The sequence below is a fragment of the Leptinotarsa decemlineata genome, unplaced genomic scaffold (genome assembly GCF_025532065.1).
Source record: "Leptinotarsa decemlineata unplaced genomic scaffold, Ldec_3_MD MMD2_tig00000008_RagTag_RagTag, whole genome shotgun sequence".
NCBI classification, from domain to species: Eukaryota; Metazoa; Arthropoda; class Insecta; order Coleoptera; family Chrysomelidae; genus Leptinotarsa; species Leptinotarsa decemlineata.
In genome coordinates this window covers 1795684-1821083 of record NW_027412537.1, presented here as the reverse complement: position 1 = coordinate 1821083, position 25400 = coordinate 1795684, and the positions used below count along the sequence as shown (strand labels likewise).

At 31.8% G+C, this 25400-nt stretch overlaps 2 protein-coding genes across 2 annotated transcripts; one reads left to right on the top strand and one right to left on the bottom strand.

The window, feature by feature from the left end:
* Positions 1-874: 874 nt before the first annotated feature.
* On the bottom strand, positions 875-5786 carry LOC111511657 (ankyrin repeat and MYND domain-containing protein 2). Its single transcript, XM_023167688.2, has 2 exons — positions 5488-5786; positions 875-1963 (listed from the first exon to the last, which is right to left on the bottom strand). Exons 1-2 carry the CDS (start codon positions 5680-5682, stop codon positions 971-973), a joined length of 1188 nt encoding a protein of 395 aa, XP_023023456.2. The 5' UTR covers positions 5683-5786; the 3' UTR covers positions 875-970.
* A 2485-nt stretch (positions 5787-8271) lies between these two features.
* und (methionyl aminopeptidase und) lies at positions 8272-23658 on the top strand. The gene is given in 8 exon segments (XM_074170841.1): positions 8272-8409; positions 8795-8957; positions 9014-9363; positions 10962-11085; positions 11088-11300; positions 18551-18685; positions 23091-23265; positions 23322-23658. Coding segments are annotated over 7 exon segments (1383 nt in total). The 5' UTR covers positions 8272-8409; positions 8795-8824; the 3' UTR covers positions 23575-23658.
* Positions 23659-25400: the final 1742 nt, after the last annotated feature.

Sequence of the window (25400 nt, the reverse complement as noted above, 5' to 3'; positions counted from 1 at the left end):
TCAAATCATTTTAAGTATATTATATTAGACAATGGAAGTCCGAACTAATGAAAATTTAAAAATCTTCTTTCTATTTCTTCCAAAATCTGAAGATTTGATAAATGATGTATGCTGTTCTCTGCTGCTACAAGCAATTGGTTTCAAAATACCTTGTATTCAAACACGTATTAATGTTGTGTTGGTGGTAACATACTATGACTGTATGAGTATCCCAGTATCTTATAGGCTCATGTGATTCAGCAAATGAAATAATATCTGTGATTTCTGCCCAAGTGGTGCAATCTTGAAATCTTTCAAAAATCACTATTTTCAACAAATAGTTGGTTTTGTTATTTCATTGTTCACTACTGTTCCACTACATCTCCTGTATTTCATCTTTCATTCTTTATCGTTAGTCGTTCAATAAAAATCTGCCAATATCATCTGAATTTATCTAGTTTAGATTAGTATAGTTTTATATTCATATATGTTTTGAGCCTCATTTTAAATATTTTAAGTTCTGAAAAATTATCAGTGCACTAACATTAGAAATGAAATTCTTAATAGATCACATATCTGTCTAAATATCCGTCAATATCAAATGGGTGTGGTAATATCCATTTTATGTAAATGAGACATTTTTTCACTTACTACCGAGAGAAATAATTTTTTTTATCGATAATATCAACACATTTCCAATCTATTGAAAACACTTTTCATCTTCAGATCTGCTGAAGATGCTAACTTCGTTAGCGAAACGCGTGTCGGGAGAAGGCATTTTTCTTCTGGTGAGGAAAAAGTTTTCTCAATAGATTAATTTCACGCCAGAGATTCTAAATTCTACTCATCAACTCAGTTTCACTTTACTGAACTTATGAAAAAATAAATCAACATATCATTGACAAAAGTTTACTAATACATATCCAAGATGAATTACATTTAATCAAAGCATGACTGTCGTAAAATATAAATAAACACATCAAATATATAATTAATTGTTCACTAAAAGATTTTGTATTTCTGTTGATAACTCATTTACATTTGGTTTAATTTGTGGCTCATTTTCGACTATTCCTTGACTCAATCTGGAACACGCTTTTTTGTGCCAGTGCCAGTGTAACCTTTGACAGTTTCTATCACAGTACTCCACAGCTTTACATTTTGAACACTTTTTGGCTGGCTTCTCCTCTCCACAGGTATTGCATATCGATATATTGTCCATAAAGCCTCTCTGTCCATTAATGGCCGAGTTTACAACGTTGAAAGCAGGTGGTGGATCTGTACTCGCCAAACTAGCCACCATTTGTCGAAATAACGTACACTCTCTATGGGGGAATTCTCTGATACATTCTTTTAGAAATCGATCCATGAATTCCAATTGACCATCCTTACCCGGCTTCAATAACTTTCTCGTGAAGAGTTCAGTTATATCCAGTTTCTTCTCATCTTCCTTTTCATCTTTTTTTGTAGAAGTCTGCCTCTGTCGTATCTTAATTATCTCTCCAATAATGTATGAAAGGTAGTGAAACTTGAAAGACATTACCTCATTTGTTTCCGAACCACGTTTCATTTCTTTTTCACTCATAAGCTCCAATACCTTCTTAATTTCAGTTAGGTGGTCTGATAATCCTACAAAATTGTGTACATTCAAAACCACTTTTGCAGGATGAATGTTGATCTGCATGACGAATTTATGAAAGCTTTCTACCAGGAATATTGGAAGATAGGGTGATGTTTGACTTCCTTGAACTGTTGTATAATATTCAATGTCAGATTTTGGGATGAAGTTATTAATGATTGCAACGCAGTCATGGTGGCCTACAAAGGCAGCCATCTGAGAAGCAGTGCGACCAACACTGTTTGTTACATCCGTTTTAGCACCAGAGAGAAGAAGTGCATAACATACATCAGCCTTTCCAGACAGTCCAGCAAAGTGTAGGGCAGTGTAATTATGTTGATGTTCGCTGTAATTCACGTCAGCTCCCTAAAAGAGTAAGTTCAATTTGAAATGAAAAGAATTGATGAGAAAAATCAAACTTTTGCTTCATAATCATTATGTTGTGTTGGTTTCGAATGTTTGTTTGATACAGTGTTTTTCATTTCTCATATATATCTTACACGTCCTTTGATTTTTGAATTCATTCAAAGTTTTAACATGAATTTTTTTTTGAATCCTGGAGAAGATTTTAACTGAAATCGAAACTTCGGCAAAACAATTGCTTTTCTGAGATAATTGGATCCTGTTACCCAACAAACATTACTAAATAAAAGTCATTTGAATCACTAGACTATTTAACTAGCAAAATAAAAGTTGTTCATAGAATATTGCCCCGCAACGGAAGACTCAGAATCCTTCTAAATGACGGTCTTATTTTGAGGTGTGTATATTTGTGTGTATATTCACTAACCAAACATTCTAGATACCTAGCACCCTCTTATTGCAGAAAGCCTAGTCATGGTAATGCTCGGCTCTGGCGTGAGAAGAGATAGGCATCAGATGAAAGACCCCAACAACACTCCCTATAACATTGGGTCAACAGCTAGAGCTTCTCAGTTCCTCAACTCTCGATTAGAAAAAGGGAAACAATTTGCCTTGCACCAAATTCTTGAGCAGCAGAAGTAGAATCTGTATCAGAATGCAAACTTGCTTAAACTCAAAAGATGATTCATCCAAACCAGAAGCAAAAAAAGCCCTGAATGCCTGAATCGAATGTATCATGATAATATAGCTGACTTACAGATGCCCTCATAAGGTGGGAATGTTGCACCTTGAAAATCTCAATATCGACAAAACAACTGGAATCTATCCATTATTGCTGCCATTACGATTCAAAAGCTGCACAGTCTGTCCTGGTTGGCTATAAATTACCTGAAATGGTAAGGAAGTTGTCTCCTGGCTAGTGGGTGTAGTCAGTACTCTTCACCGATGGGAGGACATCTCCCTGAAATGCGTCACCGGAGATCTATTTCCCAAACTATGAACTTATTAAAAAGTTGTTTTCGTTGAGAAAGGAATAAAAAAATTTCGTATTTGAAATAATTCTTTTAGTTTCCATATGTTGGAAAATAAACTAAAATATGAAATGGGGCTTATCAAACATTACTTTATTTGTGTAAAAAAAACGATAAGTAACAGACAGCATAGGTACGAAAACGAACAAAAATGAGGGATTAACAACAGAAAACAAAAACAGAAAACAGAAAACAAAAACGTCATTTGTGAAATAAATTTCAAATAATATTGTCATCACCCGAAGTCGATTGTAGATCCTATCGATCGAAATGTCGTGAACTAACGTGGCTTGGAATCTCTTAACTTTATATTTTTATTTTCATTTTTATCTCTTTATATTTTTAATTTTTTGTTCAATCGTTCTATTTTTACTTGTATTTTATTTCACTATTCTTTCAATTCAGGTTATTTTTGCTTAATATAATTGTTATTTTCAGCTATCCATTTTTCATTCTTCGTTTTTAGTTGTTTCAGGGATTTCAAATCATTTTATATATTAGACAATGGAAGTCCAAACTAGTGAAATTCAATATTGTTCGGAATGTTATATAGGACAAATGGGAAGTTACCTGAAAACAGGTTTTCGGAACATAAAAGAGATGGAAATAAATATAGTTTGAAGAAACTAATAAACGCGCTTTCAAAGAACATCAAAATAAAAAGTTGAAAATATTTTTTTAATAAGCTTGAAACAATAACGGGCGCTTGATATACAAAAAATATAGCACAAAGCGTCCACGCTTTTTTCACAATAATACTAGTATGTTTAGTTCGTTATAGTTTTAAGCTTATTAAAAAAACTTATTTTAAAACTTCTTAGTTCGATGTTCATTAAATGAGTGTTTTTTAGTTTTTTTTAAACTATATTTATTTTTCATTTTTCAGTTTCGTATGCTATAAAAGCGTGTTTTTTAGTCTTTTCAAACTACATTCATTTAATCTAAACTTTGGGATCAATCAACCGTATAGTGTTTAGAAAAAAAATTACCATTGATATTTTCCGATTCCGGAGAGGGAGCCTGAAAATCAGCTACCAAGCCCAAGGAAGTCACCAGGCACGCAAAGGAGGGTTGCAAATAAGGCAGCAGGCGCGCGTGTTAATAAAATAAATACTTTTTCCAAATGAAGAAATACATGTAAAGTGAATTCGAATTTTATCAAGGAGGTTACGTACAGCGCCATCTGCCTGCGAATAGATCAAGCAATAATGTCAATAATTCTCTTAAATACAGATCTTGAGCTTGAGAGTTACAAACAAACTAATAAACATACATACATACATACAGATGAAGCTAATAAAAGCGTGTTAAATATTCAATATTGTCAACCCAAGAAGCCTCGATGAGCACAGCCTCGTTGAAACTAACCTCATTGACTTTGCTAATCCCAATATTTTAGATGATAAACCATTATTAGGTAAACAGCTCTTAAGTGAGATTATCCTCATTTTCAAATAAGAATGTGTTTACATTAAGAGAGAGATATAAGGATTGTATAGAGCTTATTTCAATTTGTTAAAATGGAATTTGTTTAAATTTTGTTCCCAATAAGTTACCACCACCCATCTGACATCTTTCTGAAAAAATATCAACTACTTATCTACTACTATTTTTGTTATTTCAGGCAGTGTGAAGTCTTAAGTAAATAACAACTTCTTTATAATGTTCCCGACATGGTGGAGACGAAGTGAATAGAAATCCCTTCAACTTCAATATTCTCAACATAACGAAGATGACTCAATTGTTGTGGATTCGTTTCTCATAAGTAATCTCAATAAGAGATATTTTCCTGCTTTTTAATAAACATTTTTGTATGAGTGTGAATTTTAATGTGATTCTACTTCACCCTCTTTGATCAATGCTAAATTTTAATATTTTGACACAGCAAAATTTATGACAAAGTACTGGAAAGATGAAAAGTGGATCAAAACACCAAATAAAAATTAAAAGCCAGAGACACAGACATAAACTGTCTGTTGAACCAAAAAGTCTTTTCGCAAGTCAATATGTACCAAGTTGGACAAAACCCAAACATGTAAAGTGGTTTCTAGTTATCGATCAAGAAACAAAAAAAAAATTATGTGGGGTTGTATTTACAGTTACAGACAATTCTTTCGAATTGTAAATCTCTAAATAAGGGAAATCTTATAAATGAAATATTGACATAATTATAGTATTGATATTTCAGAATACTATAACAGCAGTCGATTTGGATTTATAATCATTGTTTTATAGACTGGTTTTTCATCTTTTTTTGTCTTAGTTTTTATTTCTTCTACCTAAATGTGTAAAAAAAATTTGAGCTGTCATCCAAACCAAATAGTGAATAAATATAATTATTGAGTTCAAAATGTATGCATGCTAAAATATATAAGATAAAAACAAATCAGCTATCCATTTTTTTTAATACTCAACAGAGTACACTTTGAATCTGACAGCTGAGAGGTGTTGCAGTTTCATTATGACAATTTTTCATATACAGAGGGAAGAAAATACCTGATCCAGAAGATTTTGAACTATTTCCTTATTGCCCTTATAAGCAGCATGTTGCAAAGGTGTCATTGAGTTTTCATCAACAATATTCGCGTTTATATTTTCAGATAGTAAAGCCTGTAGTAAGGTAGCATCGTTTTCGGAAATGGCTTTGAAAATTAGTTTTTCACTTTCAGATAAAACTTTATCTTCACACATTTTGTTCGCAAAATCGAAGCTATCTGAAAGAATAAAATAATTCCTCTCCAGAAAAAAAATACCGTCTAACTTTTTGTTTAGTATTTGACAGTGACATTTGACATTCGATAGGTTGAACCATTCTTACACCGATGCCACATACCAACCAATCGAGGAACAGAGTAAAGAATGTGATACAGTTTATAATTGACAACTATACAACATGTACACTGAGAAATCGAAGAATTTCTTCATCTCTACCTAAACTTCTTTAGAAATATTGTTTATATATAAAACAACAATAAAAATATATATTCATCTTTATTACCATTTCTGTTACTGTTTGTTAAGAATTGTGGTGAATTTTGTTAAAAAGTATTACATTATTTGAATAGGATGGCGACCGTTGAATATGATTTTGATTGTCAAGTTGGCGGGAATTCGGTCAAAATGTTGAAGAAATCCAATTTCTAAATTATCGACGTTTCGAAACTTCATTGTTCCATCTTCAGGACTCTGAAGTATAAGAACGAGACATATATATTAAAATGGAAATTTACAAAGCAGTTCTGTTAGAAACAAAATAAATTTTGTAATATAACAATCGTTAAAAAATAATAAACGTTTCGAACACTTTACAAAAAAAACAACGTTGATGAGTACTTACATTTAGGGCGGTTTTTCGAGTTGAAGGGTAAAGTGAATAATTTCGACATAAAATATAAATAGGTACACAGGTTCCTGAAAGACGTTGACACAGACACGAAGGGATTAACAATCTGAACTGTCTGTTAATTGTTCGTTTCAATTCAAAGAAGCCCATGAAAGAAATGAGAATTGTATTAGGAAAAAGCAGTCGGTTAATGAGTCCTAAGTTAGTAATTGTTTGATTTTTTCTATAAGATTGAAATTTGAGGTGTGTAAGTTTTCAATATCCGACCTTTTGTTAACGCATTTTGTTCCATGTTTTGTTATTTCAATCATTTCGTTCAGGAGTTTGTTTTAGTATCGTATGTTGTCCTATAATACTAACTGACTCAAAATCAAGAGTATGAATAAGGGAGGATTTGCAATGTTCTGCAAGGATAGTAGGATCCCTCATCGTTTTTAGGGGGTTATGTATATTATTACATTCCCTGCTATGTTCAGTAATTCTTTATTTGAGATACCTGCCTGTTTGCCCTATATATATATATATATATATATATATATATATATATATATATATATATATATATATATATATATATATATATATATATATATATATATATATATATATATATATATATATATATTTTCTTACATTCAGCACATAGACAATATTGGATTTCAGGTCTTTCGGTTTTTTGTTTTTATTCTCGTGAATAAATGATTTTTAATTGTATTTTCAGATTTCATAATAATTTTAAAATTTTTATTTTCTAGAGTTTTGCATAGTTGTGGTGTCAGACCTGCTACATACGGTAATTCGAAATATTTAATTTCAACAGTGTTTTTTCTTTTTGTTTATTTGTTCTGTCTGAATATACTAATTTTTTAATCAAAGATCTCAGATAGCAATTCTTAAGTAGCATAGTTTCTGTAAGTTTTAGGTTTTGGTTTTTAAAATTCGCATATGCTAAATGTGTAGCCCTGTATTTGAGATTGTTGATGATGTTTATTTTTTGTGTAATTGGGTGGATAGAGTAGGAGTTTATAAATCTTTTAGAGTATGTTGGTTTATGGTACCAATCAGTTATAATACTGTTGCTAGATTTTTTCAGCAAAATATCCAGATAAGCAATTCTATTATTTTTTTCTTCTTCAACGGTGAACTGAAGTTTGGGATAACTATTGAATGTTGTTAACATTCTATCTACGTTTTCTTTTTCTATGCACAAAACTATATCATCAACATATCTTTTGAAAAAAATTGTCGGAAAATTACATTGACGTAGACATTTATTTTGTAAGTCAGACATAACAATATCAGAGCAAATTGGAGATAAACAGTTTCCCATTCCTAGGCCGAAAATATGTTAATAGAAAACTTCATTGAAATTAAAATAGCTGTTACTCGTTACGAACTGGAATAACTCAATGAATGCTTCTAAAGGGATAGTAGTGTGTGGTTCTATTAAATGCCATTTTTCATCAACGAGACTTAGTACTAGATCTATTGGTATGTTGATGAATAGAGATACTGCATATTACATTATTGTTATAAATTACAATATGTTAAAGTTAATTTTATTTGTGAAATTATAAAACAACGATAAAAATAAAAACAAAAATAAAAATTAATTGACGCTTCGGGGCGACTTCATTGATTCCATTGGCGCATTTGCTTTTTCTTTTTCAGCTGCAGGAAAACCCGGAAAAACCTGCAGCACCACATCATAAATTTCCATCCATCAAATTAATGTGTTTAATGATGTCAAGGCAATACTGATGGATGACTGTTGAATAGTGTTAATTCAATAACTTGTCTGTTTCTAATACATGTACAGGTCGTACCCAACCACGTACACCGTGGTGTACTTTTTCTCATATTGGACTCACAGCATTCCATTTTTGGTGTCAGTTGCCTCAACTGCAAGTGCGGTTTATATGACCGCAAGTCATATAAACGGTCGGACTAAGAATATAAATATGCATTGAACATCGTTGAATAAACTCACTGGATATTTCACACGACAGTCATTTTGATGTCAAATCAAAATTGAAACATTTCAACTCAAAGTCTTCTTAAATTTAAAATATCAGGTAAGTCTCAGTATTGTTTATCAATATTTGCAATGAAGACTGTTCAGTAGATATTGAATATAGTTATTTGTATAGAATTCTCATTAAATTACATTTTTATGGAAAATATTCAGAAATACTCTTTTCTCTTGTTCAATTGACCTGTTTATTTTGTAAAAATTCATATCGAGTATAGGATAAAGAAAATAACTTGTGTCTAATTCCTATTGAGAGCAGCATGAATCTTAATAGAAATTGAACAAATGTTACTTTCTTTATCCTGTATCAAATTTAAATACCCTTCCTAACCTAATGGTTTCTAACCTAACCTTACTATTACAAGAAGAAGAAAGTGTATTTTATATCTTTGTCATACTTGCGCATCTCTTCACTCTTCATTTCCTAGATATTTTTTCATTTCCTGTATTCCTAAAAAATGGCTGCGTTAAAAACTGAGATCATTGAAGAGAAAGAAGATAATATAGAGCAAATAGACGATGAAATAGATGAGGAAAACAAAGAAGCGCCCAAAAAAAAAAAAACCGAAAGAAAAAGAAAAAAGGTATGAAGTTCACTTTTTCATATTATGAAATAATTGTAATATCTGACTTTATTTAAATGGAAGCTGAAGCAGAGGTTAACCCCATTGAAGGGGATCAAAAACCGGACAGCGAAACGATTTCTTTGGAAAATGCAGAAAATGATGTAATCGAAAATGGTGATGGAGAGAAAAAGAAGAAAAAACGTAATAGGAAGAAAGGGGGAAAACTTCAGCAAACCAACCCTCCTTCCATCCCTATTGTAGACCTATACCCAGATGGAATATTTCCTGTTGGAGAAATTCAGGAATATCCCACCTTAAAGGATGATCGTACTGCTAAAGACCGGTTTACATCAGAAGAGAAGCGAGCACTTGATAGAATGCATAATGACATTTACAATGAAGTTCGTCTGGCTGCAGAAGCACACAGACAGGTGAGCTGAGGAAAAGATATTCATTTCAAAGGCTAATTATTTGTTCCAACGGCTTGTGCTAGTTTTGATCATAAAAGTTTCTGGGACTTTAGTATTTTCGTCTGTCGATCATAATTCTGAAGTCAAAATGTGACTTTCCCATCTACTTTCATAACTAAACACAACACAGCGTTCAGTTATGACATGCATGTTAGAATAACTAATTTTATTTATTTGCAAAAATAAACAAAAACCTATATGTGCTGAAGTGAGCTATCACATTTAATGTTTCAAATCCCAACCCTATCATTGGCTGTTGATTCTTGTGAGGCTATTAGTAGGGATCAAAAGAGTAGCGAATAGCACAACTCTGTGATATTAATCTAATTTATGGGAAATGAATATTTCGTACAAAGTTGGGAATGAGCATAATGTTTAAACTTGTTTTGGAAATATGTTAAACTTGTGCGAGCTGAAGATTAACGAGGTCTTAGCTTTAAACGTGCGATTCCTAGCACGTTGAAGTATAATTTACAGGATTATGAATGTGATTTAGAAATGATTTTTCAAGCAATATTGACTACCATGTTTGTATATTTAAATCATAATTGTCAACATGAAAATACATTAAAATCAATATGTAAGAAATAATATGATGATTCATGAATAAACACCCAAAGAGGTACTGAAAACTTTTTTGACAATCTGCCAGATGCAATACGTTATTGTGGAAGTATAATAAAAATTTTTTCAAAAAACTAACCCAAGCTGTTAAAACACATATTTATCAAGGAAATTATAATTTCCTTGATTAAAAGAATTATAATTCTTAATTTTTCATGAAACAATGCAATTTATCAAACCAATTGTTTGAGAAACTTCAGACAAACCAGGATTTTTGTAAAATTCTTCTGTCATCTCTCTACTTCCTTAAATAATAATAGGAAGAAAAATAAATAGTTACACTGAACTCCATAGTAATATAAAGTATTATTAGTATTATTAAACTAAAGGATAGTCATGAAAAATACTCACATTGCTAGTTATTGAAAATTACTATGTATGCTGTAAAAGTCAAAAATTAACATTTCAAAGCTTTGCTTTGCTGTTAGTATTGAGTTATGCTATCTCAGTCTGAAATTTTTTGTGCATGAGATAAATTGAGGCCGAGTTATATTAAAATATGGTAACTTTCATAAAAGTGTAGACAATGTGAGGTTTACCAGTTTTTAAGTCAAAGTAGAAAGTATGAGAAAAAAAGTCTATTTTAAATCTTCGAAGAACCATATAATAAAATCTATAGTGTATCTTCTTTTGCAACTTCTTTTTGAATCAAAGAAAAATACTCTTAAAATTACCATGTAGTTTCAAAAATAAAGTTGTTATTGAAAAGTAGGTGTGTTTAATAAACCAAATGAAATTGCCATTAAATTCTAGACTTTTGAAGAACCATATCTCCGACGACCTCTTTCTGATGATCAATTTTTAATTGAGATTCATAATTCACTAACAAAAATACCTGGGTTACATTAAAAAATATATTTCAAGCTTGGATAGATAAAATAAAACTACCAGAGCTTTGTCCCACAGGTAACTCATTTTGTAAAATTTTCTATTAGACACGGCAACACATTCAAAAATGGATCAAACCTGGCATGACAATGATAGAAATTTGTGAGGAGCTAGAGAATACAGCAAGAAAATTAATAGCAGAAAATGGCCTTAAAGCTGGGTTGGCGTTCCCACAGGATGTTCAAAAAATCACTGTGCTGCGCATTACACGCCAAATGCTGGTGATAAAACTGTATTTGAATATGATGATGTTGTGAAAATTGATTTTGGAACTCATATTAATGGAAGAATTATTGATTGTGCTTTTACACACACCTTCAACCCGAAATATGATAAGTTGGTGGAAGCTGTACAGGATGCTACTAATACCGGCATAAAAGCAGCAGGTAAATTTTGGTAAATTGTATTTTTGTTTGGAGATCTTTAGGTAACAACATGCAGCCTACATTATAATCAATATTCATGGGAGAAATAAATAAAAGATCCTATAAATGGTGGAAAAATGTCTATCAACCTATCAGTTTACTTTGTTGATCAATGGTTACGGTCGTTTTATAATTTAGGTAAATGTTGTGATCTTAAGCTCTCTACTAGTGATGATGTATTATATACTTGTGATGCACTGTTTTGAATCTTTGGTGATCATCTACAACCATTATTTTTAACACCTCAACACGTGTTTCAATCACTAAGTGATCATTTTCTTCTTGAAGATGATCACTTGGTGATTGAAACACGTATCGAGGTGTTGAAAATAACGGTTTAGTGTTGGGATAAAACTTCAATTATATATTTGCAAACAAGAGCAGTTTCAACTGAACATATACTTCATTTTCAAATTCCAAAACATGTGTTATCAGGTTTTGTACTTTGTAACTTTATTATTATTATTAATCCCAAGTAACATTCAAAGCTCATAATACAGAACATTTATTGGTACGAAATGCTGAACATTATTTAGATTAGGTAGTTAAAGTAGACACTTAGCTAATGAAAATATTAGAATTGGGTTGTATAAACATATGTTGCTCTTAACAAAAGGTACCTCGCAGAACTTGGAAATAAATGTTGACTGTGGATAATATACATTCAGAAGGATTATTTTTTCCATGTCTAATAATATTTTCTTCCGTGTCACTGATGAGATATATGGCAGATCAGTACAGTACTGTGTGGTCTAGAGTCATGGACACAATGCTTGCAGAGTCTGGTATCACTGTGCTTCCAGAAAACGCTGCAGAGAGACATGAAGGTCAACAATATAAATTAACATCCTGATTAAGACAAAAGTGACAGAATATGAAATTATTTATTATCGACGTTAAGGCTGAATGATCATTTAAATTTCATTTGATGCCTAAGACAGGCCCAGAAGTGTGAGTTGTGAAATGTGTGTTTTCTGATTTATATTTGATTAGTAATGAATAAGAAGCAAAGTTACATAAAAAAAAATTCCCAAACGTTATCTATGAAGATTATGAGATGATTGATTCTAACAATATGGATGTTTACATCTTGTGAATGAAAAATGTAAAAACGAGAAAGTGGTGTTCGTTTCGATTCCCCTGGTTCCTTTCTTTATTTCAATCAATTTCTATAAGATATAAAGTTTGATTTTTTTTTCCATAGTGTTCACTAGAGCTCAAGTAAATGAGTAACTTCAATTTATACACCGATAACAAAATTATAATACTCTGAACTGAATATATCGCTATGACATGTTTCACTCAACAAAAATTTCTGGTTCCTCAATGAATAATAGGTCGAATACTCGCAGTGTTTTTTTGGTACAATTCTAATACTGGAATTACCATTCTCGTTGTTTTTCAGCTATTTGATTCCTCTTGCTGCTATTCCTTTTCAAAATCATTAAATCTTTATACAGCTGGTTATAGTATTGCAGGGAAGAAGTTGGAACAAGTACAAACTATACGAGATCTGGGTGTTGTGATGGATGACAAGATAGACTTCCATTTACAGTATGATCACATATCTAACAAAGCGATGAAAATGTTAGAATTCATATGCAGATCAACTAAAGATTTTACCAACATTCTCTGTATTAAAATACTATACTTTGCATTGGTTAGATCAGTGATTGAGTATTGCACTTGTTCTCCAACTTACTTCAACCACAGTTATGCTATTGAGAAAGTTCAGAATAAATTTCTTAGATATGTTGCCTACAAAATGAACATGCCAGCAAGGAGTCATTATCGTTTTGAAATTCGCTCTACTATTGGATTGCTCAAACTCAGTACAAGACGGGCACATGCACACATAATATTCCTACATAAATTGTTGAACAACAAAATTGATTGCCCAACTCTTCTCTGTCAAATCAATCTGCATGTTCCTCCGAGAATAGTTTTAATTGGGGCAGTTGAGCTGCTTAGAAATCTTGTCCAAATTTGACCCAATGAATATAAGAAGAAGAAGAAGAACTTTATTTCCAGATAGGCAAGCCTAATATAAACACAATTAATGCACTTTATCTAAATATAATACATAAAAATCAAAATAAATTAGTCTATTATAACCAAATAACAGAAAATCACAAAAAAAAAAAAAAACTATACCGCACATATTCTAAACAGGATACACGTTTACATATTTATTTAGATATTCATTCAAAACAAAGTCTTAGTTATTATTATATTTTAAATATAAATTAGCTTTAATTCAGTTTTTCGTTATGAATGTTACCAAGTCTCTCCTGAATAGACGGAGAGAAGAAGAGTTTTTTATGTTATTTGGTAGTTTATTGAAACTGTCCAGACATACTGCTACGTGAATTTGTCCTTGGGATGTGAAAATTGGTGTTCGTTCTAGTATCATGATGATGTACTTCACTATTTGTGATTACTAAGTATGTTGGTTGCAATTTATTTATTATTTTAAATATAAATATCATAGTTTGGTAATACAATCGTTGAGAGACATTAAGCCACCTTAAACTACAAACTACAGCATATTATGTATAGGTGTCATTCTATTGCAGAGTAATATTATTTGCATTCCACGATTTTGTAATTGATTTAATTTGTTCTGATTCATGAGATATAAGAGAGTCCCGCAAAAATCATAATGAGGTTTTATTATGCAATTATAGCACGTTATTTTGGCACACATTGATAATACAGATGCCACTCTAAAAAAAATACAGTTTCTTTGATATTTTGCTTATTATATAGTCAGCATGATCATTCAATGAAATTGTATTATCTACAATGAACCCTAGATACTTAATTTTACTCACTATTTCTACATCAGTTTCATTAATTTTAATTTTGACTGTGTTTCTCCAAATTTTATTTTGTTTATACTTTGTTGTAATGGTCATCGCTTTAGTTTTAGTGATATTAAGTTTCAGTTTATTTATTCCCAGGTACAACTCAATATTTTTCAATGAATTATTCATCTTTTCAATAGCGACTTGCAAGGTTTTATTGTAGGTATATATTAATGTATCATCTGCAAATAAGTAAATCACATGATCACCATCTACGTAATTGATATCGTTTATACAGGGTGTTCCTTAAACACATGCTAATATTTAAGGAGATAATTCTTAGACCCATTTTAAAGAAAAAACGTCCTATGGACGTATGTCCTAAACGCCTTAACTTTTGAGATACAGGGTGGCAAAGTTTTCAAAAATAATCAGTTTTTTAATAATAACTGAGATTATTTTGTAGACATCTTTGGCATATTTGGTACATATGTTCCATACCTCAAGGCGCATTTTCTGATGTACAGTTTTCTTAATTTTCTCTGCCAGTGGCGTACGTACGAGTTTTGAAATGTATATTTTTGGCAAAAAAATACTACGCCACTGCTTTATCTTGAATTAAAAATTATTTTTAAAATCTCCATACATTTTTGAGCACATTTGATTTGTTGGGTTTTCTTTGTCCGACGCATGGTTTTCGCTCAAAAAATTAAAAATCGCTTTACTTAAGGATAAATTCCTCAAAAATCTGATGCGGTATCGTGCATCGACTGAAAGCAAACTAAGAGATCAGATTTGTTGCAAAATAATTGAGGATCTAAAAGGTATTTGTTTGTTGTCAGATGCACTGTTCTCAATTAAAATTACGTCATAACGCAGCACCGCTTAATAATTTTTGAAAACATAAATTTAGTTATCCTGGAATAAATGACGTGTAGCAGAATTTATTTACTGCACCTCTTGGAAATATGGAGTTTGTCGATATGTGATTCCTTTTAAAGATTAAAAGCAGAAAAAACAGCGTACCCACCATAGCAATAAAAAACGAATTCTCTGTATGTACAAACGTCAGTAGCTAATATTGATTTTGGTTTAAAGTAAGGTGTTGGTGTTAAAAACTGTCACAGCGCGTTTTGATTGATTTTGAAGTGTTATTGAAGTTATTTTGGTAGTCCGCTGTTTATCTGAATATCAGTAAATATGGTAAATTATACGAATGCAGAAATGGCGAAAATGCATTACGTATATGGCTTTGCCGATGGTAATGCAACAGAAGCCAGGCGCATTTATCAGGAAAGATATCCTAATCGTGTCTTACCAGATAGCCAAACCTTTTCAAATATTCATCGTCGACTTGGGGAAACATGTAGTTTCAAGAAAGGGACTCCGGAAGGTAGACCTCGTGTAGTAAGAACTCCTGAAATTGAGGAAGCGGTGCTGCAAGAAATTGAGGAACATCCTGAGACGAGTACGAGGAAGATCGCTAGAACTCTGGATATTTGTCATCAAGTTGTTTGGCGTATTTTGCTTGATTTTTTGTTATACCCATACCATATTTCAAGAGTGCAGGAATTACTCCCCAGAGATTTTCCACAGCGTGTGAACTTCAGTCAGTGGTATCTACAAAGTATTGCACTAAATCCGCAGTTTGAGACTCAAATTTTGTTCACAGACGAAGCAAATTTTTCTCGGAATGCCATTCAAAATTTCCATAACAATCATGTGTGGGCTGAAGAAAATCCCCATGCAATAACCAAAACCCATTTCCAACACCAAATTTCGGTTAATGTATGGGCAAGAATTATAGGTGATCATCTAATAGGCCCATTTTTTCTACCAGAACGCCTTGATGGTCGTTCTTATTTGCACTTTCTCGAAGAAGACTTACCTGGGTTATTGGAAGATGTGCCACTTGCGTTAAGGAATCGAATATGGTACATGCACGATGGCGCCCCTGCTCATTTCAGTGTAATTGTCCGAAACCATTTAAATACTGTTTATTCTAATCGTTGGATAGGTCGCGGAGGACCTCAGCAATGGCCAGCAAGATCCCCCGATCTCAACAATTTAGTTTTTTTTTTATGGGGTCACCTTAAAACTCTTGTGTATAAAACTCCCGTTAATACTTTAGCAGATTTAAGAGAGCGAATAGTTGCCTCGTGTGAAACTATACGAAATACGCCGGGAATATTTGAACGGGTGCGTAATTCCATGCGTAGAAGGGCGGAAGCATGCATACTAGGTGCAGGTGGCCACTTCCAACAATTTTTATAATCAGTTTTGGTATTATTACTGATTAACAAATTTGTGCTATTCGTTTAGACTTACTGTCACAAAATAAAATAAAACTCGTTTTTGTGAAAAATTTATTTTTTTGCAGATTATGTTTTCAAATATTATAAGGGAATTGGTAATGCCTTATGAAGCAATTTTCAGACTCTCATTCATTTTAGAATTGATCTAATTTCTTAATTTGCTTTCTGTCGATTTTTATTTTTTTTGAGTGAAAATCATGCGTCGGACAAAGAAATACCAGATCAAATTTTCTCAAAAATAAATGAGGATCTTAAAAATGATTTTATTTTGGAAAGAAAGCATTGGTGTAGTACTTTTTCCCCAAAAATATTCAATGCGAAACCCATAGGGATGCCACTGTTTGAAAAAATACAAATTTGTGTACATCAGAAAATGCGCCTTGGGGCATGGAACATATGTACCAAATATGCCAAAGATGTCTACAAAATTATCTCAGTTATTATTAAAAAACTGATTATTTTTGAAAACTTTGCCACCCTGTATCTCAAAAGTTAAGGCGTTTAGGACATACGTCCATAGGAAGTTTTTTTCTTAAAATGGGTCTAAGAATTACCTCCTTAAATATTAGCAAGTGTTTAAGGAACACCCTGTATAAATCAGAAATAGTAAAGGCCCTAATACACTACCTTGTGGAACTCCAAAATCATTCACTAACTCTTGTGAGTAGCACCTATTAATTTTTGTTATTTGACTCCGCGAACTGAGGTAATTTTTCATCCACTTCAAAACTACGTCATCAATACCATAATATTTGAGCTTTTGGATTAATATACCTCTGTCTATTGTTTCGAATGCCCTCTTTAAATCCAAGAATGTACAAACAACGTAATTATCTTTATCAATTTTTTCTTTCCAATTTGTAATTGTGAACTGTAAGGCAGCCTCACACGAATGTTTTTTTCTGAAGCATAACTGACAACCTAAAAATAACTGCTAATTCCAATACCTTTTCAAGGGTTGGAAGAGTATTGATAGGACGAAAATAACATGCTTCATAAGTATTATTTATTTTTGGTATTGGTATTACTGTGCTCATTTTGAAGTGTTGGGGAAATTGTCCTGTTTGAAGAGACATATTAATAAAGTTCGGTATAACATGCCCCAAGGTGTTGAATGTCTCTTTTAGAAATAGACTGTTCATTATCTCAGATCTATTAATTTTATTTATTGAAAATATTATATTTTTCAACTGCGGCAAGTCTATCTGTTTAAAAGAATTTAATATACAATTTACTATGTCGAAACTCTTTGAACTCCAGTCTGACTCAGAATTTATATTGTTTACAATTTCACCTATACTATTGACAAAATATTCATTGAATGCATTTGCAATATCAATTTCTGTGCTACAAACTTTTATTTGATCACCGACATTGAATACTATCTTTTCAAAATTATAACTTTCAATTGGATTTATAAGTGATTTTAAATATTTCCACATTTCTTTCGCATTATGTTTATTTTCATCAATTTTCTGTTCGTAATAACGCTCTTTCTTTACTTATTCACATAGTCATTTCTCACTCTCTTATAATTTTCCCAATTTATATGTTTACTTAAGTTTGTACTTTGTTTGAATTTCTTATAAGCTAAATCTCTTCAACAATATCTAGACAGTTTTTTATTATATTCTCCAATATCACATCAGCGTTAACTGAATAGCTCAACGTTTATGTTATGATAGGTATCTACGTTCATTTTTCTAATTTGCTTGAATGTTTCCCCTAACGTGATATTTGCATTACAGAAATTTACAGATATGATAGAGTGGTCAGTTAGTTTTGGATTATCATGAACAATTGCTCGATTAGAATCAATATTTGTTACAACATAATCTATAAGAGTAGAACTATGCTGCGTACACCGTGTCTTTGTATTTACAATTTGATCTACTCCATACATATTAAATAAATGTTTGACCTTTTTGGTATAGAAGAAATCATCATCCTCATAGTCCATATTGAAGTCGCCAATCATCAAACATTTTTTTCCTATAAAGTTGTATAATTATATCATTGTTTTATTTTTAACAAATTTCTGAACTTGGTTATGATTTTTTTTAATATATTTATTTTCAATGTTATCTAGGAATTGATGTCCAGTTGTGTGAAATTGGTTCTCAGATACAAGAAGTGATGGAGTCCTATGAGGTCGAACTTGATGGAAAAACTTACCAAGTTAAATCTATACGAAATTTGAATGGTCACTCGATTTCTCCATATCGTAAGTATACATTGACTATGTTTTACCAATAATTGCCTACCTAGTATTTCGATTATCATCCATGTGACTGAGATAATTCATTAATCTTATAACCGTGATATTCATTTTTTGTTCTTTTGCATCAAATTTAGAATAAGTCACAAAACCCTTCTGCAGGAATTCTAATTTGTTTTTTGGAATATTTAAATATTTCAGTATTGATATATCATTATTTGCATCAAAAATATAAAAATTTGTAAACTAATGTGATTTTCTATTCATGTGATGAAATTTGCCAATACCATGAATAAAATTTTTTAGAGATCGTTGATAAATTTCTTGTAATGTAACAACGTATTCAAAAAAACACTTTATTGAGAGATATTCACTGAACAGTTTTACAAAAACGGAACACGTGTTTCGCCATACAATGGCTTCTTCAAGCGTGGTTTTACCAACTATATTACAATTTGAAGTACCTACAATTCAAGAACCTGAGTTTCATCTGAGTTTGTATTGATTTAAATTACCTGAGCTAATGTCCCAGTTTCCACATTTGAAAAAATATTTAGTAATACTAAACACTGAAAAAAACAAACTGCTTACTTTTTAAGCATAATTGAAATACACAAGATCTGCCAACACACATCGAAATTGATAACACGCAAATCTCCTTTGTCGCCTCCACCAAATTCCTGGGTGTCATCATTGATAGACACAGTGCTGGATGAAACACATTCAACTGTTCTGCGGCAAGCTTAGTAGAGTTTGCTACTCTCTGAAGGAACTCCAAAAAGTCGTCAATCAGACTACCCTACGAACATATTACGGTCATTTTCACTCCATCATGTGCTACGGAATTATATTCTGGGGTGGTACACACAATCAAGAGGTCTTTATAATCCAAAAGAGAGCAATTAGAATTCTAGCTGGACTAAGAGTAAATTAATCTTGTAGAAGATATTTCAAAAATCTGAATCTTCTAACTCTAACAGCTGTATATGTGTTTGAGTTTCTGAACTATGTTTTCAAAAATAAATCATTATTCATACCTTATGGAAATTGCCACTCTCACCACACAGGAAATAAGAATATATTCTGCTACCCTCAACATAAAACTACACTACTAGGAAAAGGCTGTTTTTATAAATGTCTAAAACTTTACAACTTACTTCCTCAATATGTTTCTGAGATAGATGTTCTCAATGATATAAAATTAAAAATTAGCCCTTCTGTGGTTATGATGGAAATTCAGCTGTAATATTAAAAAAAATTGCAGAATATATAGTTAAACCTCTAACTCACGTGATTAATAAGTTTCTTGAGGACGGGATATTCCCAACAAAATTGAAAACTTCATTAGTGTCTCCTATTTTAAAGAAAGGTAATCCATCTGACATAGCTAATTATAGACCAATCACTATTCCATCAGTAATATCAAAAGTAATTGAATATGTGGTTCTAAATCAACTGGTATCGTTTTTAGAGAGGAACAAAGTTATTATGGATAATCATCATGGTTTTCGTAGCCAATACTCTACTACAACAGCAATTATCTCCTTCTATGAGAAAGTATTAATAGCTACTGAGAAGGGTGAAAATCCAACAGGAATATTTTGTGATTTAAGTCAAGCTTTTGATTGTGTTCAACACGAAACTCTACTTGATAAGTTATATAAATTTGGTATAAGGGGTAAAATTCATGACTGGTTTAGCTCGTATCTGAAAGGACGGAAACAAATTGTAAAAATCTCTCATTGTGGTAAAACATTTCGGTCATCTCCTCAAAGGAATGACATTGGGGTACCTCAAGGTTCCATTCTGGGACCAATACTATTCGTCTTATATATTAATGAGCTACTTCTGATCTTAACTGATACATTCACTACATTGTGTGCAGATGACTCAACGCTACTTTTTACAGGAGAAAACTCTGAAATTCTGAAAACAAAAATTAACACCACAATGCACAACTTTTCAGTCTGGTCTTCTGATATGTCTCTTCTTTTTAATACAAACAAAACAAATTGTGTAACTTTTCATACTCATCGAAACAAAAACGTACCGCCATTAAATATCGACATTAATAACACATGCATTTATAGTACGGAAAGTGTTAAATTTCTTGGAATTTTTTTGGACGAAGACTTATCATTTTGAACTCACTGTCTACAGCTTTCCAAGACACTGAACTCAAAATGTTACCAAATCAGAAATCTTAGATATACATTTAATTTGAATCATCTCCGTTCATTCTATTTTGCAGAAGTTCAATCAATAATTAACTATGGTATTGTAGTCTGGGGTGGATCAGCATATGCACAAAATACTTTTCCGGTTCAAAAGCGCATCATTAGATGTATTACTAGAGTCTTATTTAACCATAGTTGTCGTGACCTTTTCAAAACATGAGGATTTTAACAGTTAGTGGTATTTTCATTTTAGAACTTTTGAAGAATATACACAAAGCTCGTGACGACTATATGCGTGTAGATGAACTACACAATTATGATACTAGACAGAAAGGCAAATATTGCGTTCCCTTCAGACGCTTAAATATTAGCTTAAATTCACCTACTGTACTTGGCTTAAGACTCTATAATCGACTTCCACAAAGATATAGATCCTTTTCAAACTGGAAATTTCTTATTGAAGTGAAAAAGATACTAATTGTTCTGTGTTCCTACTCCCTAGAAGATTATTATGAATTAGTTTTTTAAAGAACAACCTGTAAACATGTATTATTTCAATCCTATGTTAATTGTATTTTGTTGGCAATCCTTGTTATGCATGTACATAATTTATTTTATTTTATCATTTCACTCACTGTACTTTGTTGTATGTCTATATGTTTTTTGACTTGTCCTATAGCAGCTGTATTTGCTCGAATAGATAAATAAAGAATTGAATTGAAACATAAAAAACATTAAAGTGCACAATGTATTTAAACACAAACTAAAACAAATATTCATTGCAGCAGACCATATGGATTGGAAAATGTGGATGAGGGCACTTTGAAGAGATAACTATCTCAAGCAATATGATATATGTTGTTCGTAATCCTTTTAATCTTTTTAACAAATCACTTCCTGATGTAATGGGATGAAAATGTACACTATTCCTTTTGACTTGTACCATACAAATTTTGTAATTGGTCCCTTGTGCGAAATAAATTTATAGTATTCAATTCTAATTGATCATTCGGTAAATTACCCAAATTCTTGAATCTATTGATTTCTAAACATTCTAGAAGATTGAGATAGGAAAGAAAAGTTTGAAACTCAAAGATTGAGATAGGAAAGTTTGAAACTCAATCTTCTAGCTAGAATTTTTAGAAACCAATAGATTCAAGAATTAGGGTAATTTACCGAATGACTGATTAACTCCCCATTAATAAATTTTATATTTTTTCAAATGTTAAAACTGGGACATAAGCTCAGGTAATTTAATTCATTACAAACTCAGGTACTTGAAATGTAGGCACTTCAAATTGTAAAATTAGGTATATTATAAGCATTGAATATGTAGAATATAAATTTCACTAGTTCGGACTTCCATTGTCTACTATATAAAATGATTTGAAATCCCTGAAACAACTAAAAAAGAAGAATTAAAAATGAATAGCTGAAAATAACAATTATTGTAGATACTATCAATCGAAACGTCGTGAACTAACGTGACTTGGAATCTCTCCACATTTTATTTTTATTTTCTTTTTTCATTTCTTTATTTTTATTTATTCAATTGTTCTATTTTTACTTGTATTTTATTTCACTATTATTTCATTTCAGGTTCATTTTGCTGAATATAATTGTTATTTTCAGCTATTCATTTTTAATTCTTCTGTTTTAGTTGTTTCAGGGATTTCAAATCATTTTATATAGTTGACAATGCAAGTCCGAACTAGTGAAATTCATCATGAAACATTGTCAATCACCATCAAACAAATGTAGAATATAGTTAGTATAGTGTTTTCGGTGTATTTGTAAGAGTTTCTGATATTGAATTTTGTGAAAATTGCATCATGATCTGACAGATTGGAAGGAATAACATCACATCATGTGAGATCTTCACTTATATTAGAACAAAAATAGTTTATCAATGTTGAAGAATATTGGGTTTAATTGGTAAGATTCTAAAAGATTACCTAACCTTTGTGTATAAAATAAACTTCAATAAATTGATGGATATAGCCGTTAGTATGTTGTAGGAGATCATCATGATTATTGAAAGTTCTTTTGTTTTCATACCACTTCGTATTTGTAACTAACGTTACTGCAGTTTTGTCTTTCAAGTGTATATTCGAACGTTTGAAAATGTGGTATAAAAACATAAAAAAATTTAATTATCATTTTTCAAAATAAATTTCACTTTACCAAACTAAATGTTCACGTGAAAATGACTGATTTCATTTCATTATTTTAAGGAATTCATGCTGGAAAAACTGTTCCCATAGTAAAAGGAGGAGAAGCCACTGTTATGGAAGAAAATGAGTTTTATGCCATCGAAACCTTTGGATCAACTGGCCGGGGTATTGTGCATGATGATATGGAATGTTCCCATTATATGAAGAACTTTGATGTTGCTTATGTGCCATTACGGTACGATAGATTTTATGCTTTTGTTCTCATTTGCTTGAAAATGGTTTATTTTTCAGCTTGCAGTCTTCTAAGTCGCTCCTGAACACCATTAACAAAAATTTTGGTACTTTGGCTTTTTGCAAGAGATGGCTGGACCGTGCAGGAGCAACAAAGTATCAAATGGCATTGAAGGATTTGTGTGATAAAGGCATTGTGGACGATTATCCTCCTCTGTGTGACATCAAAGGATGCTACACTGCTCAGTTCGAACACACAATTATGTTGCGTCCAACGTGCAAGGAAGTTGTTTCCAGGGGTGATGATTATTAGTCAGTTTCTATGAGTTGTTTAAATCCAGCGACTAATTTTTGTTATATTATACATCGATTCAATATAATTTTGTTTGGTGTTTCACTTGTCACATTCAAGAGTTACCATTTCCAACAGTCGTAGTTAATACTTTCTATTTCAATTATCAGTATTTGTAGGTGGGAAACATTGATTCGTTCTTAAAATTTTACATCTATAAGTTTCACAGTTATTAGTTAATATTTTTCAATGAGAAGTGAAAATAATTTGTTAAAGTGGAGTTATTTATGAAAACCCTTTTTATAAAAACAAGGTTTTTTCCACAGTATATTCATGTCGTCCATTGATTTTTGAGTTTTTTTTTTCATAACTGTAATCCTCAGATTCACAAAGCGCTAGATCTTTATCTCATTCCTGAAACCAGTAATATATATCAAAATTCGTGAAAATTATACCTGGAGAAGAATTGATAAGGCAGTCTTTTCAATAAACTGCTTTATGCTGATAAGGATGTGTTTTTAAAAAATTTAATTATACTAGGTAATCGTGTTTAGGTCCTATAACATTTATATCTAGTGAATGTGAGGTTGATATTGGTCATCATATAACTTCCATTATCATAGGATGAACAATATCAGCTTCTCATGCACCAAAATACTGAATCATTTTATTAAACAATGCAAAATTTGAAACTTCAATTACAACCACAGTAATTACACATATCAATATTTTATGTCGACTGTCAGTGTGGCCAATCATAAGGTTGATTCAAAAATTCTGTCCATTTTATAAGTCTACTTTTAACTATATCTTTGTGAATTCAATTGAAATAGGGCGCCATTTGAATCAGTGCACTTTCGCCAACGTAACACTAGTCAATTAATTGTCAGTATAAAAACGGCGTGCTCGGAATTCGATGATGTCGACGAACGACGTTTTTGCCTGGTCCTGATCGGTGAAGGTTCAACCGGTGAGACAGTTATCAAAGTGCTTGAAAATATTGTAGTCAGCTGGCGATAGGTCTGGGGAGTATGGTGGATGAGGCAGAACTTCGACGCTCAATTCGTTAAATTTTCGGACGATGATTGGTGAAAGGTGCGGACGGGCGTTGTCGTGGAACAGGATCGGATTTCTTCTGTTCAACAGTGGCGGCTATTGCTGATGCAATTTTTGGTACTATTTGTCCATTTCCTCAGAATAGGACTTCTGTGATGGTTTGGCTCGGTTGCAGAATGTTTAACTGAATCACGCCAGCTGCCATCACTTTTCTTTATACAGCAATTGTGATTTGGGTTGTTTCCGATAGCAAAAATACAATTTTTCGGTAAAAAAAATGGCAAAAATCATTGTTTTTTTATAATCAGAAAGTTGTGGGTTAGGCCATGTGGGGTGGAAGACGAGGGAAAAAAAACATAAAAATTGTCGTTTTTATTGAAAAATGTTGCTGGTTAGTCGGTAAAAATGTGATTTTTTAGCATTTCGACGAGAAATGAAAAAAAAAAATCACTTTTCTCCAGAAATTGTGTTTTGGGTTGTTTCCAATAGCAAAAAAAAATCAAAATTTCGTTTTTATTAAAAAAAATGGCAACAAAATCCTCTTTTTTTATAATCAGTAACTATGGTCATTTTTTGGTGGGTTTTCACCTTTGGAAAGTGCCAGGGAGCTCATCGGTGTCCAACCACTGTTCTGAACGTCTCGTGTTGTCGAATAGGATCTATCTTTCATTACACTTGAGGATCCGGTCCAAAAAAGGATAGTTTTGGTTTTCAAGCGTTTTAACCTTTCCAACACGTTTCAAACCATCACAAACCGTATGGGAGATGACGCTGAGATCTACCAGGATCCT

What these genes read in the sequence shown, in the direction of transcription:
- LOC111511657 (XM_023167688.2), bottom strand. Translation starts at nt 5,682, where the DNA reads ATGTGTGAAGATAAAGTTTTATCTGAAAGTGAAAAACTAATTTTCAAA. An exon ending in TTCAAAATCTTCTGGATCAG is followed by an intron (nt 1,964 to 5,487) that starts GTATTTTCTTCC and finishes TTACTCTTTTAG; the next exon opens with GGAGCTGACGTGAATTACAG.